General features: G+C 38.6%; 3 protein-coding genes across 3 annotated transcripts; 2 read left to right on the top strand and 1 right to left on the bottom strand.

Moving 5' to 3' along the window:
* Positions 1-4,323: 4,323 nt before the first annotated feature.
* commd5 (COMM domain containing 5) lies at positions 4,324-10,149 on the bottom strand. The gene is made up of 7 exons (XM_063876299.1): positions 9,873-10,149; positions 8,969-9,129; positions 8,087-8,115; positions 7,922-7,972; positions 7,093-7,188; positions 6,895-6,970; positions 4,324-4,926 (listed from the first exon to the last, which is right to left on the bottom strand). Exons 1-7 carry the CDS (start codon positions 10,000-10,002, stop codon positions 4,825-4,827), a joined length of 645 nt encoding a protein of 214 aa, XP_063732369.1. The 5' UTR covers positions 10,003-10,149; the 3' UTR covers positions 4,324-4,824.
* fam199x (family with sequence similarity 199, X-linked) lies at positions 10,096-18,983 on the top strand. The gene is made up of 8 exons (XM_063876298.1): positions 10,096-10,231; positions 11,397-11,575; positions 12,539-12,758; positions 13,256-13,414; positions 14,215-14,376; positions 14,467-14,644; positions 15,704-15,807; positions 16,652-18,983. The coding sequence occupies exons 2-8, from the start codon at positions 11,409-11,411 to the stop codon at positions 16,823-16,825; spliced, it is 1,164 nt and encodes a 387-aa protein (XP_063732368.1). The 5' UTR covers positions 10,096-10,231; positions 11,397-11,408; the 3' UTR covers positions 16,826-18,983.
* Positions 18,984-19,784: 801 nt separating this feature from the next.
* smim19 (small integral membrane protein 19) lies at positions 19,785-21,641 on the top strand. The gene is made up of 3 exons (XM_063876541.1): positions 19,785-20,075; positions 20,813-20,937; positions 21,083-21,641. Exons 1-3 carry the CDS (start codon positions 19,942-19,944, stop codon positions 21,139-21,141), a joined length of 318 nt encoding a protein of 105 aa, XP_063732611.1. The 5' UTR covers positions 19,785-19,941; the 3' UTR covers positions 21,142-21,641.
* The last annotated feature ends 411 nt before the right edge of the window (positions 21,642-22,052 follow it).

Raw genomic sequence — 22,052 nt, 5'->3', positions numbered from 1 at the left:
CTGTACTGAAACAGGTAAGACCGGATAGCTAGAAAATGCCATTATGCAGAAGCAGCTGTTGGTCACTTGAGGCCTGTACTGGCCTTTAAAGAGGAGTGAGGCGTCATCAATCAATGACGGTTTAAAACATCAATAAAATCGCTTATTTTCAGCTTTTAAATAACCAAAACCTCAAGAAGTCCTGGAGATTACACTCATACATTTGTACAAAAACTATTGGGTTACTATGCAAGATTTGCAGCAGACAGACAAACACACAGTCACAGTAATTAGTATTAAAGAGAAAATGTCACTGTATTATTATATTATACTGCCTACAACTGTATAAGGGGTTTTTAGTGACTGCATAGAAGTGGCATAGTGCTTGTAGCATTATTTCAGATCAGAGTTCTTATTCCAAACTGCATTTGGACACAGTGGCTGCTGATAGAAGTAGGTTAATCTCCATGTTTAATGACTCTGGTTTACAGGATTGCCCTCCAAATTGTTCCGATAATAGCCTACGTTGTATTTCAAGCACAGCCTGAAGTAGTATATCCTGCAGCCTAAAAAAAACGAAAACCCTGCATGTGTGAGTGGGGATTACAGGCCGTTCAGTGTATCAGTGTCCATGTCCGTAGTGTAGTGTGGTGCTGGGGATGTAGGTCGGCCGGTCTGGTCAGTGAACTCATTCCTGCACGGACACAAACCGCTGACTGATGATATTCACAGCAGCAGACCGACTGACACACATGTAAAAACAGACGGACTGACATAGCTTCACAGTATAATCAGAGGTGGGACAGCATCTCTGTTACGGACAATTTGCGAGCAGGAAGCTTTTTAATATTGTTGTTTTACAACGTTTGTGATGACATTTTTCTTTATTATTTGCCAATTATTGCATTTACTGTAATAAATTAGAAATAAAATATCTAATATTTACAGTACACTTAAGTGAATTGAGTTTTTTATGTAATTTGCAGGGTGACCAAAACCCTTATATCACCAATATAATAATTTAAATATGAATTTATGCATACAAAAGGTTCTTAATGCTGGAACTATTTTGAATAGATGCATTTGTTTTTTCGCATTTTGAAATTGGCTGGTTGAAAATCCTTATATGTCATTGACCCATATCTTAAATTATGGAAGTCAGAGCATTATGAAACACACACTCATAAGGCATGATCATACATATGAGTGTACCTTCGCACCTTCTGAACATAAATAGGTCATCAAAGACACCTCACAAACTTTTGTGAGTGGGAGAAAAACTCCATCTGGAGGGAACACAGGGATTTTAGTCTTTGCAGACCATATACAGTGGGGCAAAAAAGTATTTAGTCAGCCACCAATTGTGCAAGTTCTCCCATTTAAAAAGATGAGAGAGGCCTGTAATTTTTATCATAGGTATACCTCAACTATGAGAGACAGAATGAGAAAAAAAATCCAGAAAATCACATTGTAGGATTTTTAATGAATTTATTTTCAAATTATTGTGGAAAATAAGTATTTGGTCAATAACAAAAGTTCATCTCAATATTTTGTTATATACCCTTTGTTGGCAATGACAGAGGTCAAACGTTTTCTGTAAGTCTTCACAAGGTTTTCACACACTGTTGCTGGTATTTTGGCCCATTCCTCCATGCAGATCTCCTCTAAAGCAGTGATGTTTTGGGGCTGTCGCTGGGCAACACGGACTTTCAACTCCCTCCAAAGATTTTCTATGGGGTTGAGATCTGGAGACTGGCTAGGCCACTCCAGGACCTTGAAATGCTTCTTACGAAGCCACTCCTTCGTTGCCCTGGCGGTGTGTTTGGGATCATTGTCATGCTGAAAGACCCAGCCACGCTTCATCTTCAGTGCCCTTGCTGATGGAAGGAGGTTTTCACTCAAAATCTCACGATACATGGCCCCATTCATTCGTTCCTTTACACGGATCATTTGTCCTGGTCCCTTTGCAGAAAAACAGCCCCAAAGTATGATGTTTCCACCCCCATGCTTCACAGTAGGTATGGTGTTCTTTGGATGCAACTCTGCATTCTTTCTCCTCCAAACACGACGAGTTGAGTTTTTACCAAAAAGTCCTATTTTGGTTTCATCTGACCACATGACATTCTCCCAATCCTCTTCTGGATCATCCAAATGCCCTCTAGCAAACTTCAGATGGGCCTGGACATGTACTGGCTTAAGCAGGGGGACACGTCTGGAACTGCAGGATTGAAGTCCCTGGCGGCGTAGTGTGTTACTGATGGTAGCCTCTGTTACTTTGGTCCCAGCTCTCTGCAGGTCATTCACTAGGTCCCCCCGTGTGGTTCTGGGATTTTTGCTCACCGTTCTTGTGATCATTTTGACCCCACGGGGTAAGATCTTGCGTGGAGCCCCAGATCGAGGGGGATTAGCAGTGGTCTTGTATGTCTTCCATTTTCTAATAATTGCTCCCACAGTTGATTTCTTCACACCAAGCTGCTTACCTATTGCAGATTCAGTTTTCCCAGCCTGGTGCAGGTCTATAATTTAGTCTCTGGTCTCCTTTGACAGCTCTTTGGTCTTGGCCATAGTGGAGTTTGGAGTATGACTGTTTGAGGTTGTGGACAGGTGTGTTTTATACTGATAACGAGTTCAAAAAGGTGCCATTAATACAGGTAACGAGTGGAGGACAGAGGAGCCTCTTAAAGAAGAAGTTACAGGTCTGTGAGAGCCAGAAATCTTGCTTGTTTGTAGGTGACCAAATACTTATTTTACCGAGGAATTGACCAATTAATTCATGAAAAATCCTACAATGTGATTTCCTGGATTTTTTTTTCTCATTTTGTCTCTCATAGTTGAGGTATACCTATGATAAAAATTACAGGCCTCTCTCATCCTTTTAAATGGGAGAACTTGCACAATTGGTGGCTGACTAAATACTTTTTTGCCCCACTGTACATGAACAAAAACATATAGAACACTACAAGAAAGAGAAAACCCCAAAAAGCATAAAAGGGCCTTTTAAGAATATCAAAATACTGTGTTGCGAGTAAAACTCCTGCATTCAAACTGTTACTTTAGTAAAAATGCAAAATAATAACATCAACATATACTTAAAGTATCAAAAGTACGAGTACTCATTATGTGAAACAGTAGTATAATATTATCACAGGATTATAAGTGATACAATATTGTGTTCAAGAGTTCATGATTCTAATTTTTCAGCTGGTGAACTTTTTTATACTGCCATAACATTTTTCATTTGATTAGCTTCTTTATATTTTCTATTAATAATATGAACCTGCATTTTATAAACTAACTAATGTTGTTAAATTAAAGTAGTTGAGTAAAAAGTTCAATATTTGTTAAAAGTCTAATGTGCTTTAGTGAATGTACTTCCCACCATCGCTTTTATACATGGCTTTACTTGACCATAATAAAGATGGGTATTCATGTGATGAATAAGAAGCATGCACTTGAGATTTCACAGTGAAAGTATCACATTTTTTCATTTGGGAAAGAATGCAGAACATACAGAAATGCAAAAGAATAGAGGATGTATATGAGAATCAAGGACCAATGTGACAAGAATCTTTAAGTACTTGGAACAGATGTTGTTTTAGGGTTTGAATTCTTATTGGTCTCAATTCGGGTTGAGATTTTCAAAATAACCTAATGATATTTTCTTAATAAAGAAATGGGTTTTTTGTTAAATATATATATATTTTCTGTGTTTAAATCACATAATTGTCTTATTGCTGTACTTTGATGAATGATGGTATCATAAAAGATCAAAGTGTTTTCAGTTCACGTGTACAATCACAATTTGCTCTTAAATTTTAACCAAAAAATGTTGAATGTTTAAATGATTTCAATGTTATAATTGAGCCTTGCATCTTATTTAAAATGGTTTAACCTTATCTTTTAGAGTTTGGTTCATTTATAAGTGGTGTTTCTGTTATGTTCCATGTACTTCTTGTTGGTAGTGTGACGCATTGTTTGGATGAACTTCCATGAATTAAAATATTTTAATTAAGTGCTTTGTTAAAAATGAATGCAATTTCAAATGAAATTTCATTTTTATTTAAATTAAAAGATATACCTTTCTGTTTTGGATGGTTCACTTTCACAATAACCTGTATAAGCCTTATATCACTGTATGACTGAAGGCTAGTAGCTGTTGGAACAGCTTAATAATTTCATTTGTCAGCTATTTATCTCTTTAGACAAGCACTCTAATTTATGTGCCGTCTATCATCCTAGGTGAGTTTGTAGTGTTCTGGAAAGGTGAAAGTGTTTATCACAAAATGCCCTTTGAATTGTTCCCTCGCTGTGACATAATGTTAAAAAGGAAGAAATCAGCCTGTGTAGATAAACGAATGGACATATTTTATTAGAGAAAAGGGATTCAAGAGGTAAAAAGTATTTGTTATTATGGCAAACATACAAAAAACATACAATCTTAATTTATACATTATAGCACATTTTGTTTAGTCACTGGTTTGGCATACACTGGCATACAAACATGGGTAGAAAAACGTCCTGGAATTCTTTCATTTGCACACCCTCATGTTCTATAAGCGAATGTTCAGACTCAGAATTTATAGATTTATTTTTAAATCTATGAGGCTTTTTGTCATGGTTATAAGGTATTCCTGTGGTGTAGTCAGCTGAAAAACTATTCCTATCATTTTACACTCAGCAGTCAAGTATGTTGGATGCCAACGCGATCAGATCGTTGCACCATGAGAGGCAGATTGCTTTTATCGTTCAGGATATCATAGTAGATATGACTTAAAATGAGTTGTGCTATTTACAGAACTACACTGAATTTTAAATAGAAAGAGAGGTTTCTTAAATATTGGGATATCAATCCTGGATTTTGAGAATGTTCCTCTTCTCCAGATCATTCATCTCCTTGAGAATCAGAGCCACGTTGTAACGGAGTTCCTGGAATTTAGACAGTGGCACCTGCACAAGAAAAATAAATGATAAATGACTGATGAGTTAACAGAGGAACAAAGTGTCCCATTTTAAAACAACTGCATAGCCAAGACAGGGAAAGATGTCTGATAGAGCATAACATTTTCACGACGATTTACTAAATATCCTGGCAATATGATACTAGCTGTTATTGAGAGGTTTGTAATCTAAACTGATTAATGCAATGTATGGGTATCAGACGCTCAATTTTGTATTTGTCCTGGGGAAATTGGGTTTTCTGAGTTTTCCATTTTATAATAAAATGAATACGATTCAAATAAATAAATAAATAAACCCAAAATATATTTAAAAACAATAATAATAATAAATAATATTAATATTATAAATACTATTAATAATAGTTTTTGTAGATCTTTTGCTGTTAAAGCTCGCTGTGTTACCTTTGTGTATTCAATGTGTTTTATGAATTCAATTTGATTCATCGATTGGTTGAGTATGGGATGTGGCGCCCCCTGTTGACTAAACCTTGTACTAACTTATAGATTATTTGATTTTAAAAAATGTGTTTCTCACTGTGTATCATAAGCATAATGAATCATTTATCATGGACTGCATTTATTTCAATGAGAACTTTGAAGTTATTGATGTTATTAGTTTATTATTGTTTTTCCCATTGTCACAGTTAAACTACTATCCTTTGTTTATTTAAAAAGTCACATTATTATGACTTTTCTTTCTTTCTTTAACTGATAATTGGGTCTTTTCTACTGTAAATCAAACTTAATTTAACTAAAGAAATACCGGCAGAGGTTATGCTGTAATTCCTCTAGAACTTCTTTACTTTTTCTCAGGGATAGAACCATTCTAAAGTATCCATCTATTCTACCATGAGGTACATATTGTGGTACACTAAGTGTACAAACAAACTATACTGTCACAGTGTATCAGCAACACTTGGCCAAGAATAGGTTCTAGGTCAGGCTGTTATTAATAAATGTTACCTCAATTATTCCACTTGGATCCTATTATGTAAAACCGACCTACATTAGCTCGCTGGCTAACTACCAACTCTTTCGACCCACAGGCTAAAGGTAAACTAAAATACACAGGAGACCTTTATAATGTGTTCTAAAATACATTTAGGTTTGCAAAAATTAGAATGTACGGTGACAGATAATTATATTGTACAATGTTTGAGTGTAACCAAATATACATAGCAAATACATCAACAATTGTACACAGATAGTTATCAATTGTTTGTACCAGGCTGCGTTGTAATAGCGATTTATTTTTGGCCTTGTAAACTGAAAGCGCCTGCAAGGTGATCTTCAAAACAATGCAAATGCCACGCCAATCTCCTTAGAAGGGCAAGAAGCTCCAGTGCTGTGTGCACAAGACACGGAAATAGGAACAAAAAAGGGGAAATTAAGTCAAGGACACCCGACTTTAGTCTGAAAAGTTTGGAGCACCCAATAACTAACGTAAAAAAGCCATATTAAGTAGCTTTAGTCATGGAAATAAAAGAAACAAAAAAAAGTATGAATGGGACGCTATAACTCATTTTGTGAGAACTGCGTCCCAATATGGGCAAACAACTAATGAAGTAACGATATAAGTGGTAGGATTTCTAAAATTGAATGGTTTACAATCAACAACATTTATGATAGTTTATTCTGAGTGAGAATGCAGAGAAATGTTATGGTCAACACTGTTCTTTTTCAGCGTTTTTTAAAGGGTTTTTCAGGTTCATATTTGTATTCTGTTCATTTACACGTGTCCGTGCTTTAATGTTTGATATTGTTCCCAAACTGCCTGTGCTGCAGTAACGCTTTTCAGCCACTGTCTAAAACCAGAGGGGGAAAGAAGCCGTCTCTGTTTTGATTGATCAACCGCTTAGTGATGTCCCGCCCCTTAGTTTGTCATGTACAATGTGTCGGAGCGCTAGCCAATACAATAATAATACAATAATCTGGGTACACTTTTCAGGTTCAGTACCTCAAAGCGCTGACAGCTCCCGTCTGAAAGCTTCATCTGCATCAGAACAGAGGGCTGCAGGGATCGGGCTAACGAGCTGGGGAGATACAGAAACACATTCTATTACAAATAAAATTAAAATAAATAGAAATAATCAAATATTCTGCTTGTATGTTGAAAAATAAAAACAGGCCTTCCCTCCCTGTATTGGATCTATACCTTGTAGAAATGGCAACATCTACTCTCCATTTAAAGTCTTCCACTGTGGGAAGGTGCGGATCATTCTGAGAGGTTGCTGCATCTAGAGCTGTACGTCTGCAAATATAAAGCAATAATAATAATGTATCAATGAATGGCACTCATAGCCAAACACAATTCTGATCAGAACAAGTTGAAGTTATACTTTGAAAAAGGCATGTTTTCTTCACTGTGGCCCAAATCCAGACCTACCCCTCCACACTCTCACTCCATGACTGAATGAAGTCTGACTGTAGTCTCACTCTCAGCTGAATGAGGTTTCTTTATTAAGGTGGAGGGTGAAAATACACTCCCCTGTTTCTGGCAGGAACGAGAACTGTCGTATTTCTGTTAATGCTTTAATGTTTTCATTTGCAGTAAAGAACTTTGAAATATGCTATAAAAGAGGTTTTAACTTTGAAGTTGTTAACATCTGAATGAAAATATTAAATGTCGATATTCTTTTAGGCAGTTTAATATAAATGTTTATCTTCACACAGCATGTTCACTGACGGATAGAAACAGCATTGCACCTGGTCAGGTATGGCAGCTGCTTAAGTCAAGACCAGCACACTTCCTGTTGGAGGATTAAATAACTTCCACTCTCCACCAGTTGGTTTGGAACGACACAATGTGTTGGAACAACCACACGCACAAATATGGAAAAATAGTGGAATTGGGTAGGGGTAGGATGTAGGGGTCGGTTTGGAACTGGGCCTGAGTTTAGACTGTTTCTATGCCTTTATGAGAATACACAAAAACAGGTCTTAAAGAAAAAGGTCTGTATTTTGAGACTCTCAATCCAACATACCTGCTTCCAAAGACCACACTGGCAAAATCTGTGATAAAGTCTTCAGGTATCCTAGATAACAAAACATAATCATTTAGCATCTCAGGTTGAGAGTGTGTTGAGTATGAGCAGCAGAGGTAATGACTTAAAAAATAGAAGATGTGTTAAAATGAAGATGAGCCTTGCCTCAGTTCTCTAAGATCTTCTTTGAAGGCCTAAACAGGGACACATATCAAGGGTTAGGTCAATTCAATATTGTTAACATCTTGTAATGTGTGAGAAGATGCTTTTGAAGTGGCAGGAACAAGGAAGTGTTTCCTTAGATAACCACAAGAGGTGGAAGCACTTTTTAGTATTAACAAATGTTCTTTTTCTACTGTGGCCTGTTAAAATGTCTTATGTGAGAACGACTTTCAGAAGTCCATTTATGCCAATGAGGAAAAAGAAGGGTAGCCTACTATTAATCATTATAATCAGAAACTAACTTGAAATGTTGATTTAGTATCTCAAAATAATGTCGTAGTATCCCAAAATAAGGAAATACTTTTTTTTTTTTTTTACATAGAATCTAAATAAAGGATACAAAAGATTTATTTTGAGAAAGTGTTTCATTATAATGACTTGCAGGAACTTTTTTTTTCATCTCATACCAAACTAAGGATGTTTTTTACAAAACATGTTTTGAATTGGCGTTGGCAGAAATGGGCTTCCATAATCGACAGCATACTCAAAGTTAATGGGATTTTTGGTGAGTTTTTGAGTATATTTGATTAATCACAGTCCAATCTCAACACACAGACTCAATCAGAATTAGAATGTAGTACGGAATTAGGACAAATCTCCTGTCTTGTAATAGCAAGGAAAAAAAGATCTTGTGAATATACTAATAACAGTAATGATTGTTTGTTGAATTTAGGCCCATTGGTAAATCAGGACCATAAACTGGTTATTATTAATGCCACTATAACATGTTGAAATGTGTACTGTGGAAAAAAGCCATCTCTGAAGTGCACACGGACTGATATTGTGTAAACATGATGTCATTTCCAGTGTTTTACAGCAGCTCACCTCCTGCTTTAGAGACGATGTGGGGATGCGGATAGCCTCAGACAGCACTCTGTACATTCCAGCCACGATGTGACTGAGCCTCTCCTGGGGGATGACGCTGCTCTCTGCTATCGACTTCATCAGCTCTCTGCTGTCCTTCCCCTCCAGGGCGCTGACCACAGCTGGACAAAGAGCAGGCATATTTACCTCTCCTATGTAATGCTTCATTAGTACTTGTTCAGGGATATTGGGCACTATCAAGTGTCCCCTGCAGATACAATTATTTGGGTTGTTTTCATGAACTAGCTAAATCATAATTGAACACTTTTTTATGTTCCATAAAATACTCCAGGCTATTTGTCTTATTGTTAAGTTTGGGCCACAGATATTTATATTTCTTGTTTGAACAAATGAAAGTGAAATAATTTATCATCTTCTGAGAGATCTTTAGTCTCTGTATTATTAGATTCATGTTATAACTATTAGGATTTATTTTGGATTAATAGGCTTTTAGAAATGTGAGGAACTTTTTTCCGCTAAACTGACTGATTACGATTAGATCTTTTTTTATAAACAGAACTTTGACTTTTTCTTTTGATATATTATGTATGCCCTTTACAGTGATGTTATTAGTATATCTGTTTGGGTTGTGCTGCTATGTTTTTACATGGTTTTATCCTTATGTTATGTTATCCTTTTCTCAAAAAACTGTTTTTGCTCTAACTTTTTATTAAGATCTCACAGTAAAGGTTGTTGGAAGCCCAATATTATTACTCAATGATTACCTTATAAACATTTGAAAACGACCCCATGTTTGTGGCTTTTACAATGCATTTACAAAAGACATATTATACAGACGGTCTGCAAAAAGTCATAAACTTCAGACATTCAAAACACCCATGTCTTGCTAACAGCTAGTATTTACCTTTTAGTATTTTTCTGAACAACTCTTGGTCCACATCCTTCAGGTTTTTCGGCATTGACTCGATTTCTGCGGGTATCCTGCCCCCCAAAAAGCTGGTGTCCTTTGTGTGGCTTAAAGACATGACTACCATGCAATAATATGTTGTATTTTGCGATAACAAATTGCAAAATGGTCAAAATGTAAGAACAGAGTGCTCTTTCTTATGCTAGTTTTTCTGTTTGTATGAGCACTTCCGCCTCTCGTCACATGACACAGTGCTCGCTCGCGGGAGTCTCGCGGTGACAGTTTAGCTCATCCGTGGAAGAGAAAGGATTTGCAAATGGAGGTGGCAGAAATGATTATTATTTGAACGACAAAAGGTTGGTGTTTTAATGTACCTAACTTCGTTATTATAACTTTACCAGGTGTATGAAACATTCAGGTGTGTTATAAATGAAAAAGTATTAGTCAGATATCGTTTTGTGGCTTGGTAAACGCTACCTGCACATTTGAAGGATTAGCAACTAGCTAATGATGTTAGCGTGTGTTGTTTTCCAAACACAGAACCTGCGCCTTGGCGAAAAACAATAATACCGTGTGTGGTAACGTTTGAGTTATCAAAGCTAATGTGGCTTCCTTCTTTAATGGTGTAGTCTCAGTTTGTCTTGGTGGGCTTTGCGTGACTGTCAAACATCTTATTGTGTTGTTAAGAAAAACAAGAATTATGGGAGTTTGGTGCTTAACGTCGATGTCAAAAATGAAAATGATAAATGTCTTTAACATGCTTTAAAGCTCATTATTAGCACTTATTATAAGGCAGGTTTTGGCCACTAATGTCAGTAATGTTTGCAGCAAAGATCCAAATGTAAAGGAGCTTTTATATTGTATGTAACTGCTTGTATTTGGACGAAGTTTTGCTTTATTGAGTGACTTTGTGCCACATCTTTGTAGTGTCATTTTTCAACTCCGTTTATTTACAACAATGACGTCAAAACATGGAGCATTTTTACAAGTAACAATGTTGAAGTCCATCAGATAAAGTTAAAATTAAACTAAATACCTTAAATATCACATTTGTGTATGTTCATTATGTCTGTATATAAAGGTGCTTTACCATTTGATAAAAAAAAGAGAAATGTACCTTTAAAGATCAGCAACTTTGTAAGAGTTTTGTATTACATATTCATTTCCACCCCACATAACATATTCTAAAATTGACAAGTATTTGCTCATCTTTAATCTAAGCAATGGACATTAGAAACGCACACACTTTCATTTAATTTGAGTTAATATCTTTATTGTCATATTTCTTATATTTTCCTTTTTGTTTCTTGATTTTTGCAATTAAGTATAGCACAGAAATTAATTGACGGTAAATCCACTTAGCAATAAACCATATTGTGGTGCAGTTGTTACTACTGTTTTAGAAAGCTCTTTGAGAGTGTGTCAGATGTATGAATATCATTTGACGTTAATAACGGACCGTTATATTGATATGCGCCCTATTATGTTTTCTTTGTCTTATCTTTGCCTCTGTTTCTGTAGATCCATCCGGTCATGTCTGAGTCTCTGTATGAGAAGTTTTTGGCGCCGGAGGAGCCGTTCCCTCTCCTCTCTCAAAGAGCCAACCTCAGTGATGTGGGAACTCTGGACGTCAGTGATTTTGGATGTCAACTCTCATCTTGTCACAGAACAGACCCTCTGCACCGCTTCCACAGCAACAGGCAAGTAGACCAGAGGTGTGTGTTTGTGTTCACGTGTGTGTCATCAGTTTGTCAGGTAGACTCACTTTCAGGATATTTTTCCAAAAGCTATTTGTCAAGAAAGAATCATCATTATTGTTTTGGGTATTCATCTCAATGGTACAGTACTGAAAAGACGGACCCCCCAAGTGCTGCAACATGTGACAGCTATTGGTGGCATTCAACTGCTAACAAATGCTTTTATATTTTTGTTATACTTTTAATTCATTTTTGACTTTTTATAGATACTTTTGTTCGTACACATATTTTGATCAAACTACAAACACATTTTTTACATACAGTTGAAATAAAACCTTAATCCTCATAGAAGGTTTATTTGACTTATTATTCAACACATCACTTTGAGTTTATACCACTATAGTAAACGAGATTGATTCAGCCGGCTTGTGACTTGTTAGAGACAGTGAAAGCAGCTCTTACTGAGCTGCGTGTGTCCCGCATGATGTAATGAACATCCTCAGCGACTCCAGCATCCATGTTTTTGTTGACATTTTAAAAGAATGTACATAGCTGAAACAATATAGTATGAAGACGATAACGCCACTTCCGGCCAAGATGACGGGACGCTCACTTCCGGCGAAAATAATGCATTAGAGGGAAGCGGAAAATAATAGTGTCTTCATGTGTTAAAGCTGCTGAGTCATATATTGCACCTCAAACATCAAATAAATCCAGAGTTCGGTTTCTTTACTTCCTCTACAGAAAAAAGGAGAGTAAAAGAAACGATCTAATTCAGAAATCACAGTTTCAGTGTCAGCCTGCTGCCTGCCACTTGTCCACCGGCAGACCCACCGGACATCCATCCCCTATTGATTCGGAGCTCCATTTAATTGTACAGTTTTCGACGAACAGAACTATTGTGTTCTGGCATAACTTTAACATTTCCTAGAAAGTGCTTTGACGGGCTGTCATTGTTGTGCGCAGGTGGAACCTCACTTCCTGTGGGACGAGCGTGGCCAGCTCAGAGTGCAGCGAGGAGCTTTTCTCCTCCGTGTCTGTGGGGGATCAGGACGACTGCTACTCCCTGCTGGATGACCAGGAACTGACGTCTCTGGACCTGTTTCCAGAGGGCAGTGTCTGCAGCGATGTCTCCTCCTCCATCAGCACGTACTGGGACTGGTCTGACAGCGAGTTTGAATGGCAGGTTGGTGGCTTTTTCCCGGCAGGTTATCCAACTCAGATGGCATTTCTTTTTAACGGCTGATTTTTTTTCTTGCTCACAGCCGGTGTGGGTTTTGCAGTGAACATGCACATTGATGTAATTGGTATGTGAGCTTTGGCAAATTAAATTAAAAAGGCTAATTAATTTTGCTCACATAGAAGACAAGTGTTAGTATCAGTGTGGTTTAGTGTCCGTGAAGCGTTCCATTAAGCAGCACTTTTTAACATGTTGTGTTCAAGATGACACAAAAAAGCTCTGGAGAAGTTTCTAACTAGTGAAGTGGACTCGCCCATAGTCAAAAATGTTAAATTCATTACCAAAATCACTGAAATTCTAATGGTGACTGCTCGGATTGAACTCCCAACCTTCCAATTGCTGGACGGCAGTTGTCCAAAAAATGAGCTGATTAGCAGGATGTTGTCCACTCCTTAATTTATTCCGCTCCTCATTGTTTGCCTGTCTTGTTACTTTCCCCACAGCTGCCAGGAAGTGACATCGCCAGCGGCAGCGATGTCCTCTCTGACATCATCCCCAGCGTACCCAGTTCACCATGTCTGTTCACCAAGAGGAAGCCTAAGCCCCACCCCCACCGCAACCTCGACGAGTTACCATGGAGCGCCATGACCAACGATGAACAAGTAAACACCAACACACCTCTCTGTGTCACGGTGCTTTGAAGCCATTAAGGCCATAATACCACTGAGTGGCTTTCTGACCCAGCTACTCATTTGTTTTTTATTGATCTACCGGAGAATCGTTTCCCGTGCACGTGCGGTAACGATTAGATTATGGCATGACTTGCATCTCAATACAAAAATGTTTTCCATGTTTCATTTAGTTGAAGCTGAGCTTTCCAAAATGTTGATTATGCATGTAATTGTCATAATTCACAAACTTTAGACATTCTTTTAAAAGCAGTCAGATAACATAACACATTTAGGAGAAGCCTGTAGTAGTCATTGTTTTGTTTAGTTTGAATAAGTTTCCGCTCCTTTCCGACCCCCAATATTCCTAGCTGTATCAACAATCAAGAAACAAAGTATGAGAGTTAAAACATTTTTTTAAATGATGTGTGTGAATGTATGAAAACGTTTACACCCAACCAGGCTGCTGTTGTTTGTGGGAATTGTTTGAGCTACTTTTGTAATATCCGTTACCTCAAATGAACTTGAGTTGGTAACTACATGTGCTTCAATGCATCACCACATCCAGTGGTATGTCTGAATTCATTTCCATATCCCAACTCCCTTCTCCCGTCTCTGGTGTATTATTTTACTCATTATCAGAAATATACAGCCCTATCCATTTCCAATCCAGGGATTGTTTGCAGCAGTTAGACACACCCCATTACGTCCAGTTAAACACCTTGGATCAACCTTCAAGTCTTCACTGTGGGCAGAGATACCTGAAAACTTCATGTGCGTGCTTCCACTTCCAGGTGGAGTACATCGAATACCTGAGTCGAAAGGTGAGCACAGAGATGGGCCTGAGGGAGCAGTTGGACATCATCAAGATCATCGACCCCTGTGCTCAGATCTCCCCCACCGACAGCGAGTTCATCATCGAGCTCAACTGCCTCACCGACGAGAAGCTCAAGCAGGTGGGCAGCAGCTGTGATTAACACCACCAGTGCATTACATTTCAGTCCTGCAGGATGTGAGAAGTAAATAACTGGTGCCTGTGATGTCAGGTGCGTAACTACATCCGAGAGCACAGCCCGAGGCAGCGGGCCAGCAGGGAGAGCTGGAAGAGGAGCAGCCACAGCAGCGCCAGCACTGGGGGGGTCAGCGCAGCCAGCAGCAGCAACGGCAGCATGGTCAGCTCGGCCAGCTCCTCCACCGGCTCCACCGCCTCCAACTCTGTAGCAGGTGAGATGCTACCTTCAGATGGTGTAACGATGGGGTCCAGATATAAAGGGGTGCAGGGAGCTGTGTTCTTGTGTACCGGCCCAGAAGTTAGCATCGCAAGGGCTCCTTGGACCAAAAAGCCAATGGGATTTTTGTCGTGGATTCTGCAATACTGCAGAACATAATATCAGTGGCAAACACACGTTTATGGTACTTTAGAGATTTGTTCAGCAGAATAATCTCCAAGTTGAAAGCTATGCTTGGCTGTAAAGGAACTGCAGCACGGTCACATGACTACACGTGACCATCGCTAAGCTAAAGGCGGCGAATGTTCGGTGTGATGATGTTTAGTACAGTCATTTCAACACCTATCAGCAACCGCTGTTCTTATGACATAGAAACCTTCAGAGATTCACCGGTGGTGTATTTACTGACGGTTTTTATGTCATAGAACAAAACGTGAAATTGCTTAAGCTTGTGTTAACAATAGATTATTTCATGCATCTAACCAACATTAGGGCGAGCGCTGCTTAAATGCTGAGATATTTTGTGTTAGAAAGGAACTACAGAACGGTCATATGACTACACGTGACCATTACTAAGCTAATGGCGGCTATGATTGGAGTGATGACGTTTGTTAGTTTGTTAAGTCACGCTGTGTTAAAGACACATAGAAACCTAGGACATTCACCAGCGAGTATTAACTGACATATTAAATGTCTTAGAACAATATGTGTACGCTTGTTTTATCCACAGACATTTTTTTAAGCATCTTATCAAAATTACTTCCGAAAAATTATTTAACTATAGACAACGGAACCCGAACGGTAAAAATGGAAACTCATTTTGAAAAAACTTCCTGCACAACTCATTAAGATCATCGTTATTATTCCTGAGGGGAAATTCAGTTTCACCCTGGTGTTATTTTACAATAACAGTTACCGTTCTACACTCCGTATTTTTGCAATAGAGGCAGATAGACAAAGTTGGTGAAATAATAAGAAATCACAACATTAAGTTAGATGTTTGACTTCCCTTTGATTCTTCCTGGTTGTAACACGGTCACATGTTGTGTTGCAGGTGGTACAGCCTCAGCCTGCAGTGGCAGCAGTGTCGCTAACATAAGCAGAGCTCACAGCGATGGCAACCTTTCCAGTGCTGCAGAACGTATAAGGGACTCTAAAGTAAGTGTGTGTGCGTGTGCGTGTGCATATGTATGTGTAGAAAAGCTAGTTTCCTTTTAATTGTATTGTTATTATTGTTGTTGACGAATACTAATCCTTCTGGATCACTGTGGTGACACTTCACACGTCTTTGATCCGTGGTGGAATGTCCCTGTAGGGCCAGCCTTGTGTAGCTTGGACTGAATGGCAGGAAATGCTGCCGTCTCCTCAGATTTTAAAGCATTGAAAAGAGACACTGCAGAAAATTGATGATTACAGGATCATTTAAAATAATACATGGATCCATGTAGCCGGGTTTCATCAGGGACCCGGCTACATGATCCATCGCATAACAGAAAACAGATGGAAGGTATTTCTACCTGTTACATTTTTTAAAATGAACCTGTAATCAGGTTTGTGTCCGTCAAAATGAGTTTGTTTTTTGGAATATTCAACGCCATTAGTCACAGACAGTTTAATTGTCAATTCTTTCTTTCTTTAGTTCAGAAACCAGAGTTACATTCACTTATTCTAGGTGCATGGCAGCATCCGAGATATTTGATATGTGCATTTGTTATTTATTAAGTAATATGTTTAATTTTTTTATTCAAATCCTGGAAATAATGAAAGTGGGTTTTTTTGTTTATTAGATTTAATAATAGATACATCAAGGCTCTAATCCACAGATTAATATATGAATACAAATGTCTGTTAACTGCAGGAAAGCATCGTTAGGGTTACATTTGCCTCAGGACAGGAGTATTTCTGATCATACTCTTGTAAATTGTTGTTGTGTCACTCAACTCATCTTATCCTCATGTTGTCCCTTTATGAATTTCTCTCTCCTGCCCTGCCATCTCTTCAGAAACGCTCAAAGCAGCGCAAGCTTCAGCAGAAGGCTCTGAGGAAGCGGCAGCTGAAGGAGCAGCGACAGGCCCGCAGGGAGCACCTGAGCGGGCTGTTCCTGAACGAGGAGGTGCTGGCGCTGCGGGTGACGGAGGAGGACGACCACGGGGACGACCTGGACATACTGATGTGACACCAGTGAATCAATCAGTGTTCCCTCTACGCCTGCTGACTCAGCTCGACCCAGCCACAGACCACTGCATGCATCCGCTTTCAGTAGGCTTCAATTATGCAGAGTAATGTAATGAGCAGTAATAGTAGCCTCAGCATAGCTTGATTCCGCTAGTGCTAAAACGGATAGCCGCTGTAGCAATAATGCTATATTACAGCTAACGCTTTGATTAGGCAATTATGACATTAGGCTTTGATGCTATTCAGTTGTACTCTACATTTGTTTTGGATTGCTTATAAATGCTGCAACAGTGTATTCGCACTGCCACTAATACAGCCTCCCCCCACAGAATGACCAATCCTGGAAAAGAAAAGTCTGGCTATGGAAAAAACACAACATAACTATGTGCAAGGGGGAAGTTTTTTGTCTAATTTGGTAAAAAATACGTCCTTATCTCCAGTTATCAGCACTGGTAGAGTTGGGTTGATTTCAATTAACAAGCTTAAACTGGTTTTATTTGATGTAAACCGCCTAAACCGGATTGAGCATTCAGCCACATCACAGCACTAATGCTAACGTCTCTATATCTAGATCGGTCGCGCTATCTTACTCTCGTATCAAAACAGACGGGGTAACAAATGTGTAAACACTGAAACAAAAGTAATGTGTGGCTGCTGCTTGACATGTGACCCCTATTGGTCAAATTTGGTACAGCCATCGTATCCCAATATGAGCTTAATGTCAAACTGGTTTAAAAGTATTTACATCTGTCCAACCCTAACCAACCTCTGTCGACGTGCAGTTCGGGTTTCAACTGCTGGAGGTATTGTTACAGCATGTCTATGAACCTAAGGGCTTCCGTCAAAGTATCTCGAGTGCGAAGTGTCCATTCCGTCAATGTGTAAACACAAAATCTTGAGATCTAAACCTTGCGTTGGTGAGCATTTTTAAGCAGTCTAAATGAGAGTTTATTTTCATGGGTGAATCATCTGTGTTTTCTACCTGCTGAGTTTCCGCTCTGAAGGCTTAGAGGGAGCACTGAATCTGCATGTCTAACTCCGTCACCCAGCCCTCGCGGGGTCCAACAGCTAACCAACCTGCTTCATTACTGCATACGAACCTGTTTAAGAAATAGCTTACGTGCTGTAAATAAATGATAAATAACAGCTTATTTACCTGCTGCTTGTTGGCAGGTTTCTTCTTGGTGATGAATGTTTGATTTCACGTTTCCCCCTCTTCTATGTGTGTATATACAGTATCGTATGACACGGTAGAAATTGGTATCCTTGCTTAAATGCTACACTGGTTCTTCTCTATGTTTTTGAGTCTTATTTTGAAGCATTTAGCGTTTTGTCACTTGAGTTTGGTCATGGTCTCAGACATCTTTGTTTCTCTGCCAGCACTCCTACTGTATTTCACCTGAGACAGACCTTAATAGTTCTATATTTTCTGTTATTTACTTGTGATTTGACCACCATGATAACTTTGAAGCGCTTGAGGATTGAGGTGAAGTCTTACGAGTGTCCACGTACTGTATGGCTGGTTTGGTTTCGGCGCTGACCTTAAGCTGGTTTCTTAAGCATGTGCATCTAACGTTGAGCCATTTACTTTCAGAAGTGGGTTCATCTTGCTACGTTAAATATTGAGAATCTACAAGAAAAGCACTCACACCTCAGATTGCTTTGGAGTAGCAACCAGAGATTGTTTCTTTTGTATGTGTTTATTTTTCCTCCCCTTTCCCGCAGTCATTGGCTTCAAAGCCTTCCGTTATTTCTTAGACTTTACGTGTACTGAGCTTTGGCTCTCTTCTCTCCCATGTATAAAGTTATTATTACAGCAATTATGTTAAATGCCGCTTTATGTATTCTGTAGGTATGAATTAGCAAAACTCTATTTTGAAAAATAAGATAATTTTGAAAAAAATAAAATAAGCCCGTGTGATGCAACAAAGTTATTTGTGTATATAAGGTACCATGTAATTAATGATAGTGAATGACTTTGGACTGATTAAATAATGATTAAAAAGCAGGTTTTGTGCAAAGAACACTTTTTATTTTTCCCTCAGTGTCATTGTTATTATTTTACATGTTAAGATATGAACCATCAGCTGCAACTATACTTTTCTTCATGTGTTGATTGACTGTATACTTGACAAATAAACTTACACTGTTGCATCCTACTGTTCTCGTCAGTGATGGCACTTTATTAGGTCAGTATTATTATTTGTATTTTAAGTGTGGGTGCGTTATTTTATTACATTTACAACAAATCTATCAAATATTTTCACTTTTATTGATTAAAATGTTTTATTATTTAATTTTCTTTTAATTGCGTTCTTCGCTGTCAATATGAGGAAGTTCTTGCACCGCTAAATGAAGCTCAGTGCAAGTTCAACCACGAAGACCGTCTTTATATCTTATCATCCACATATTCCCATTTTACTACTCTCTCTCACCCCTCACTCCCCAGCTCAACCTATCACTTTCATCTCTGTTCCACAAGCCAATCATACCGCATCGTCAAACCTTTAAGTGTGCTCTCTCCCCTCCTGACAGCTGCCATTAAAGTTGATTCAAAGCAGCCTTCCTCCACCCAGTAAGTGTATAGGGGTAACAACACGTCAACAGAAGGGAAGAGGAAAACGAGAGGGACACAATATAAAGGGAGGAAGTCTCCACATAATTGTCGTATGGGTAGAGGGACTGAATTTCAGATGTTCCACCCACTGATTTGAGGTCTAACAAGTCAGGTAGTAACTTCTGTTAGATACAGAACACAGAATGTGTGTGATTATAATACAATACATTACAAATAATTATTAGACTCTGTAACAACAAACACTACTGCACATTTACTAGTGTGTGTGTGTGTGTGTCTGTGTGTCTGTGTGTCTGTGTGTCTGTCTGTTCATGCTGCAGTTCAGACTTTGGACAGCAGGGGGGAACAACGCGCCCTGTAGCGTGCGAGGTACCCAGAAACCAAAAGAAAAAAGACGAAGAAGGCGGATATGGCGTAGTAGTGTTTACACTGTTAACTCTCAGAGCATCCTTCGTTGAGTGATAGATATAAGAAAGCCGCTATAGTAGAATTTCTGTTTCACATTTACTGCAGAATTTGGGAATTGCTGCTGTGTTTACATGGGGGGACACGGGGTTTTGGGGAACGAGCCCGAGTCCATTGACTACTCTGTGCACGAAGCCTGGAATGAGGCCACAAATGTTTACCTGCTGGTGATCCTGGTCAGCTTCGGCCTGCTCATGTACGCCAGAAAGTAAGACAGTCTGCACCTGCATTCAACTATTCACTGTATCGCTTGGATTTTAATATATAGATGAACACTTAATGTGTATGGTTCAGTCAGAGAGTTGTCCCGTCGGTTCTTATCTAAAATATTACGTTTTACGCTCGACTCCATTGAACATCTTTATATTTTAATGTTGCCTTGTTAGGATGAAAAGAAAATGGATTTATATGGCATTGATTTAGCAGTTTACACATTTATTGTTGTCATTTGGTTAATTCGGCATGCATAAAATCCTCCAAACTTCATGAATTATAATTTGAAGTCGATTTGCATTAATGATTAGTTTATAAGTTTAGAATCTGCTGTCAGAAATAAATGTTGATATTATGTTTAAGTCATAGCATTCTCCCTTCACGTCTTCAATTAAAATACTAATAAATGCTAATACTAAACTAATACATGGTTTGATTATGTACATGTCACATAGTTTTCCGTTTTTCTACTTATCTCAAAATATTAAAATTCACACCAGACTGCATTGACAGTTTAGGTAATTCAATGAATTTCATGGTAACATTGAAATACACGTGCATTATGTGGCATTGCTGTAGTACTACAAATAGTAAATGGTGTGTTCTGGTGAATTCGGCTTTCATATAATCCTCCAATCATATTTTTTTTAAATTTCAACTTCTGTCAGGAAATAAATACTGATATTCTGTATAAGCAATATGGATTCTCATGCATTTTTCCTAAAAACCCAGAAACAAGAGGAAGATCATGCGCATCTTTGCCCTTCCTCCCACCGTTGGTAGCAGCCCGGAGCCAAACTTCTATGACAGCCTGCAGAAGGTCCGCCTGCGGCAGCAACTGGAGATGTACTCTCTGGGTAAGCATCAGGGTATCTGCAGGACAAAATCCATAAGGGATAAGGATTTTCAACCCATTTGTTATCGGTTCATCCATCAATGCAGTTCTGTTAACACCTTATAACTGACTTTTCTGAGGTTTAATTTAGATGTTTTGTCTTTTAGCAAGAAAGTTTGATCAGCAGCAAGGCCAGACGGACAGTGTGCAGCTCTCCATGGAATGATACCAGGGGGAGACTCATCGCTATTTGTCAGATTAAACACTCCTGAATCTGAGAGCCCTCGGGGCGTAGATAGAAAAGGATTTGGATAACTGTCGTGATCAGAGATGGCAGAAAAGCGGCTGCTGCTGCCATACTGGTCACTCCCCTTCCGTTGTCTCCTTTTTGTCTGTTAGCCATTGAGAATGTACAGCTGGGTGGATGAAGGAGCAGCAGAGACTCTAACCTTGATTGAGGAAGGATGAACCTGTAACTGAAGCAGATTTTGTTAAGATACTTTCTGTATCGCATGCTTTATAAAAATAATAAGTTTTATTTTGCACATTAGAGATCATTTTAAGCTAACATAGGTTGTAGTTGGTTTCCATTGTTTTTTTGTTACTTCTATTTCATATTTTGTATCAACTGGATCGTAAAGTAAACATTTTGAAATGTGAAAATAAAACATGAACTCTGAGTCAGCAAATGTTTTGATGATCACACTTGAGTTCACAAACAATGCAGATGTGTTATGATTACTTTTGACCATGTTAGTATTTAGCTTAAAGTTAAAGGGGCCTATTTAAGTTTTTGGGGTTTTCCCTTTCCTGTAGTAAGTATTAAAGGTTTTTGTGCATTTAAATGGCCTGCAAAGGCTACAATCCCTGTGTCCCCTGCAGAGATAGTTTCTCTCCCACAACCCCGCCCCCCCCACCTGCCTGAAACACTTCCCCTTGTCTCTTTTGTTTACTTACACAACAGAGTGACATCACTAGGTAATACACGCTTCTATTGGCTAGCGCTCCAACACATTGTACATGATAGGCTTAGGGCTGGGACATCTCTTAGCGCTTTGAACAATCACAATAGAGCTAGTATTAAAGAATTGGCGGAATAATTAAGGCAGTATGAGAAAAATAAAGGCCATTCTGAAC

This window comes from Eleginops maclovinus, chromosome 23, assembly GCF_036324505.1.
Source record: "Eleginops maclovinus isolate JMC-PN-2008 ecotype Puerto Natales chromosome 23, JC_Emac_rtc_rv5, whole genome shotgun sequence".
Lineage (NCBI taxonomy): Eukaryota > Metazoa > Chordata > Actinopteri > Perciformes > Eleginopidae > Eleginops > Eleginops maclovinus.
Note: the sequence above shows the minus strand (reverse complement) of the source record. Positions and strands in the feature narration are given on the sequence as shown.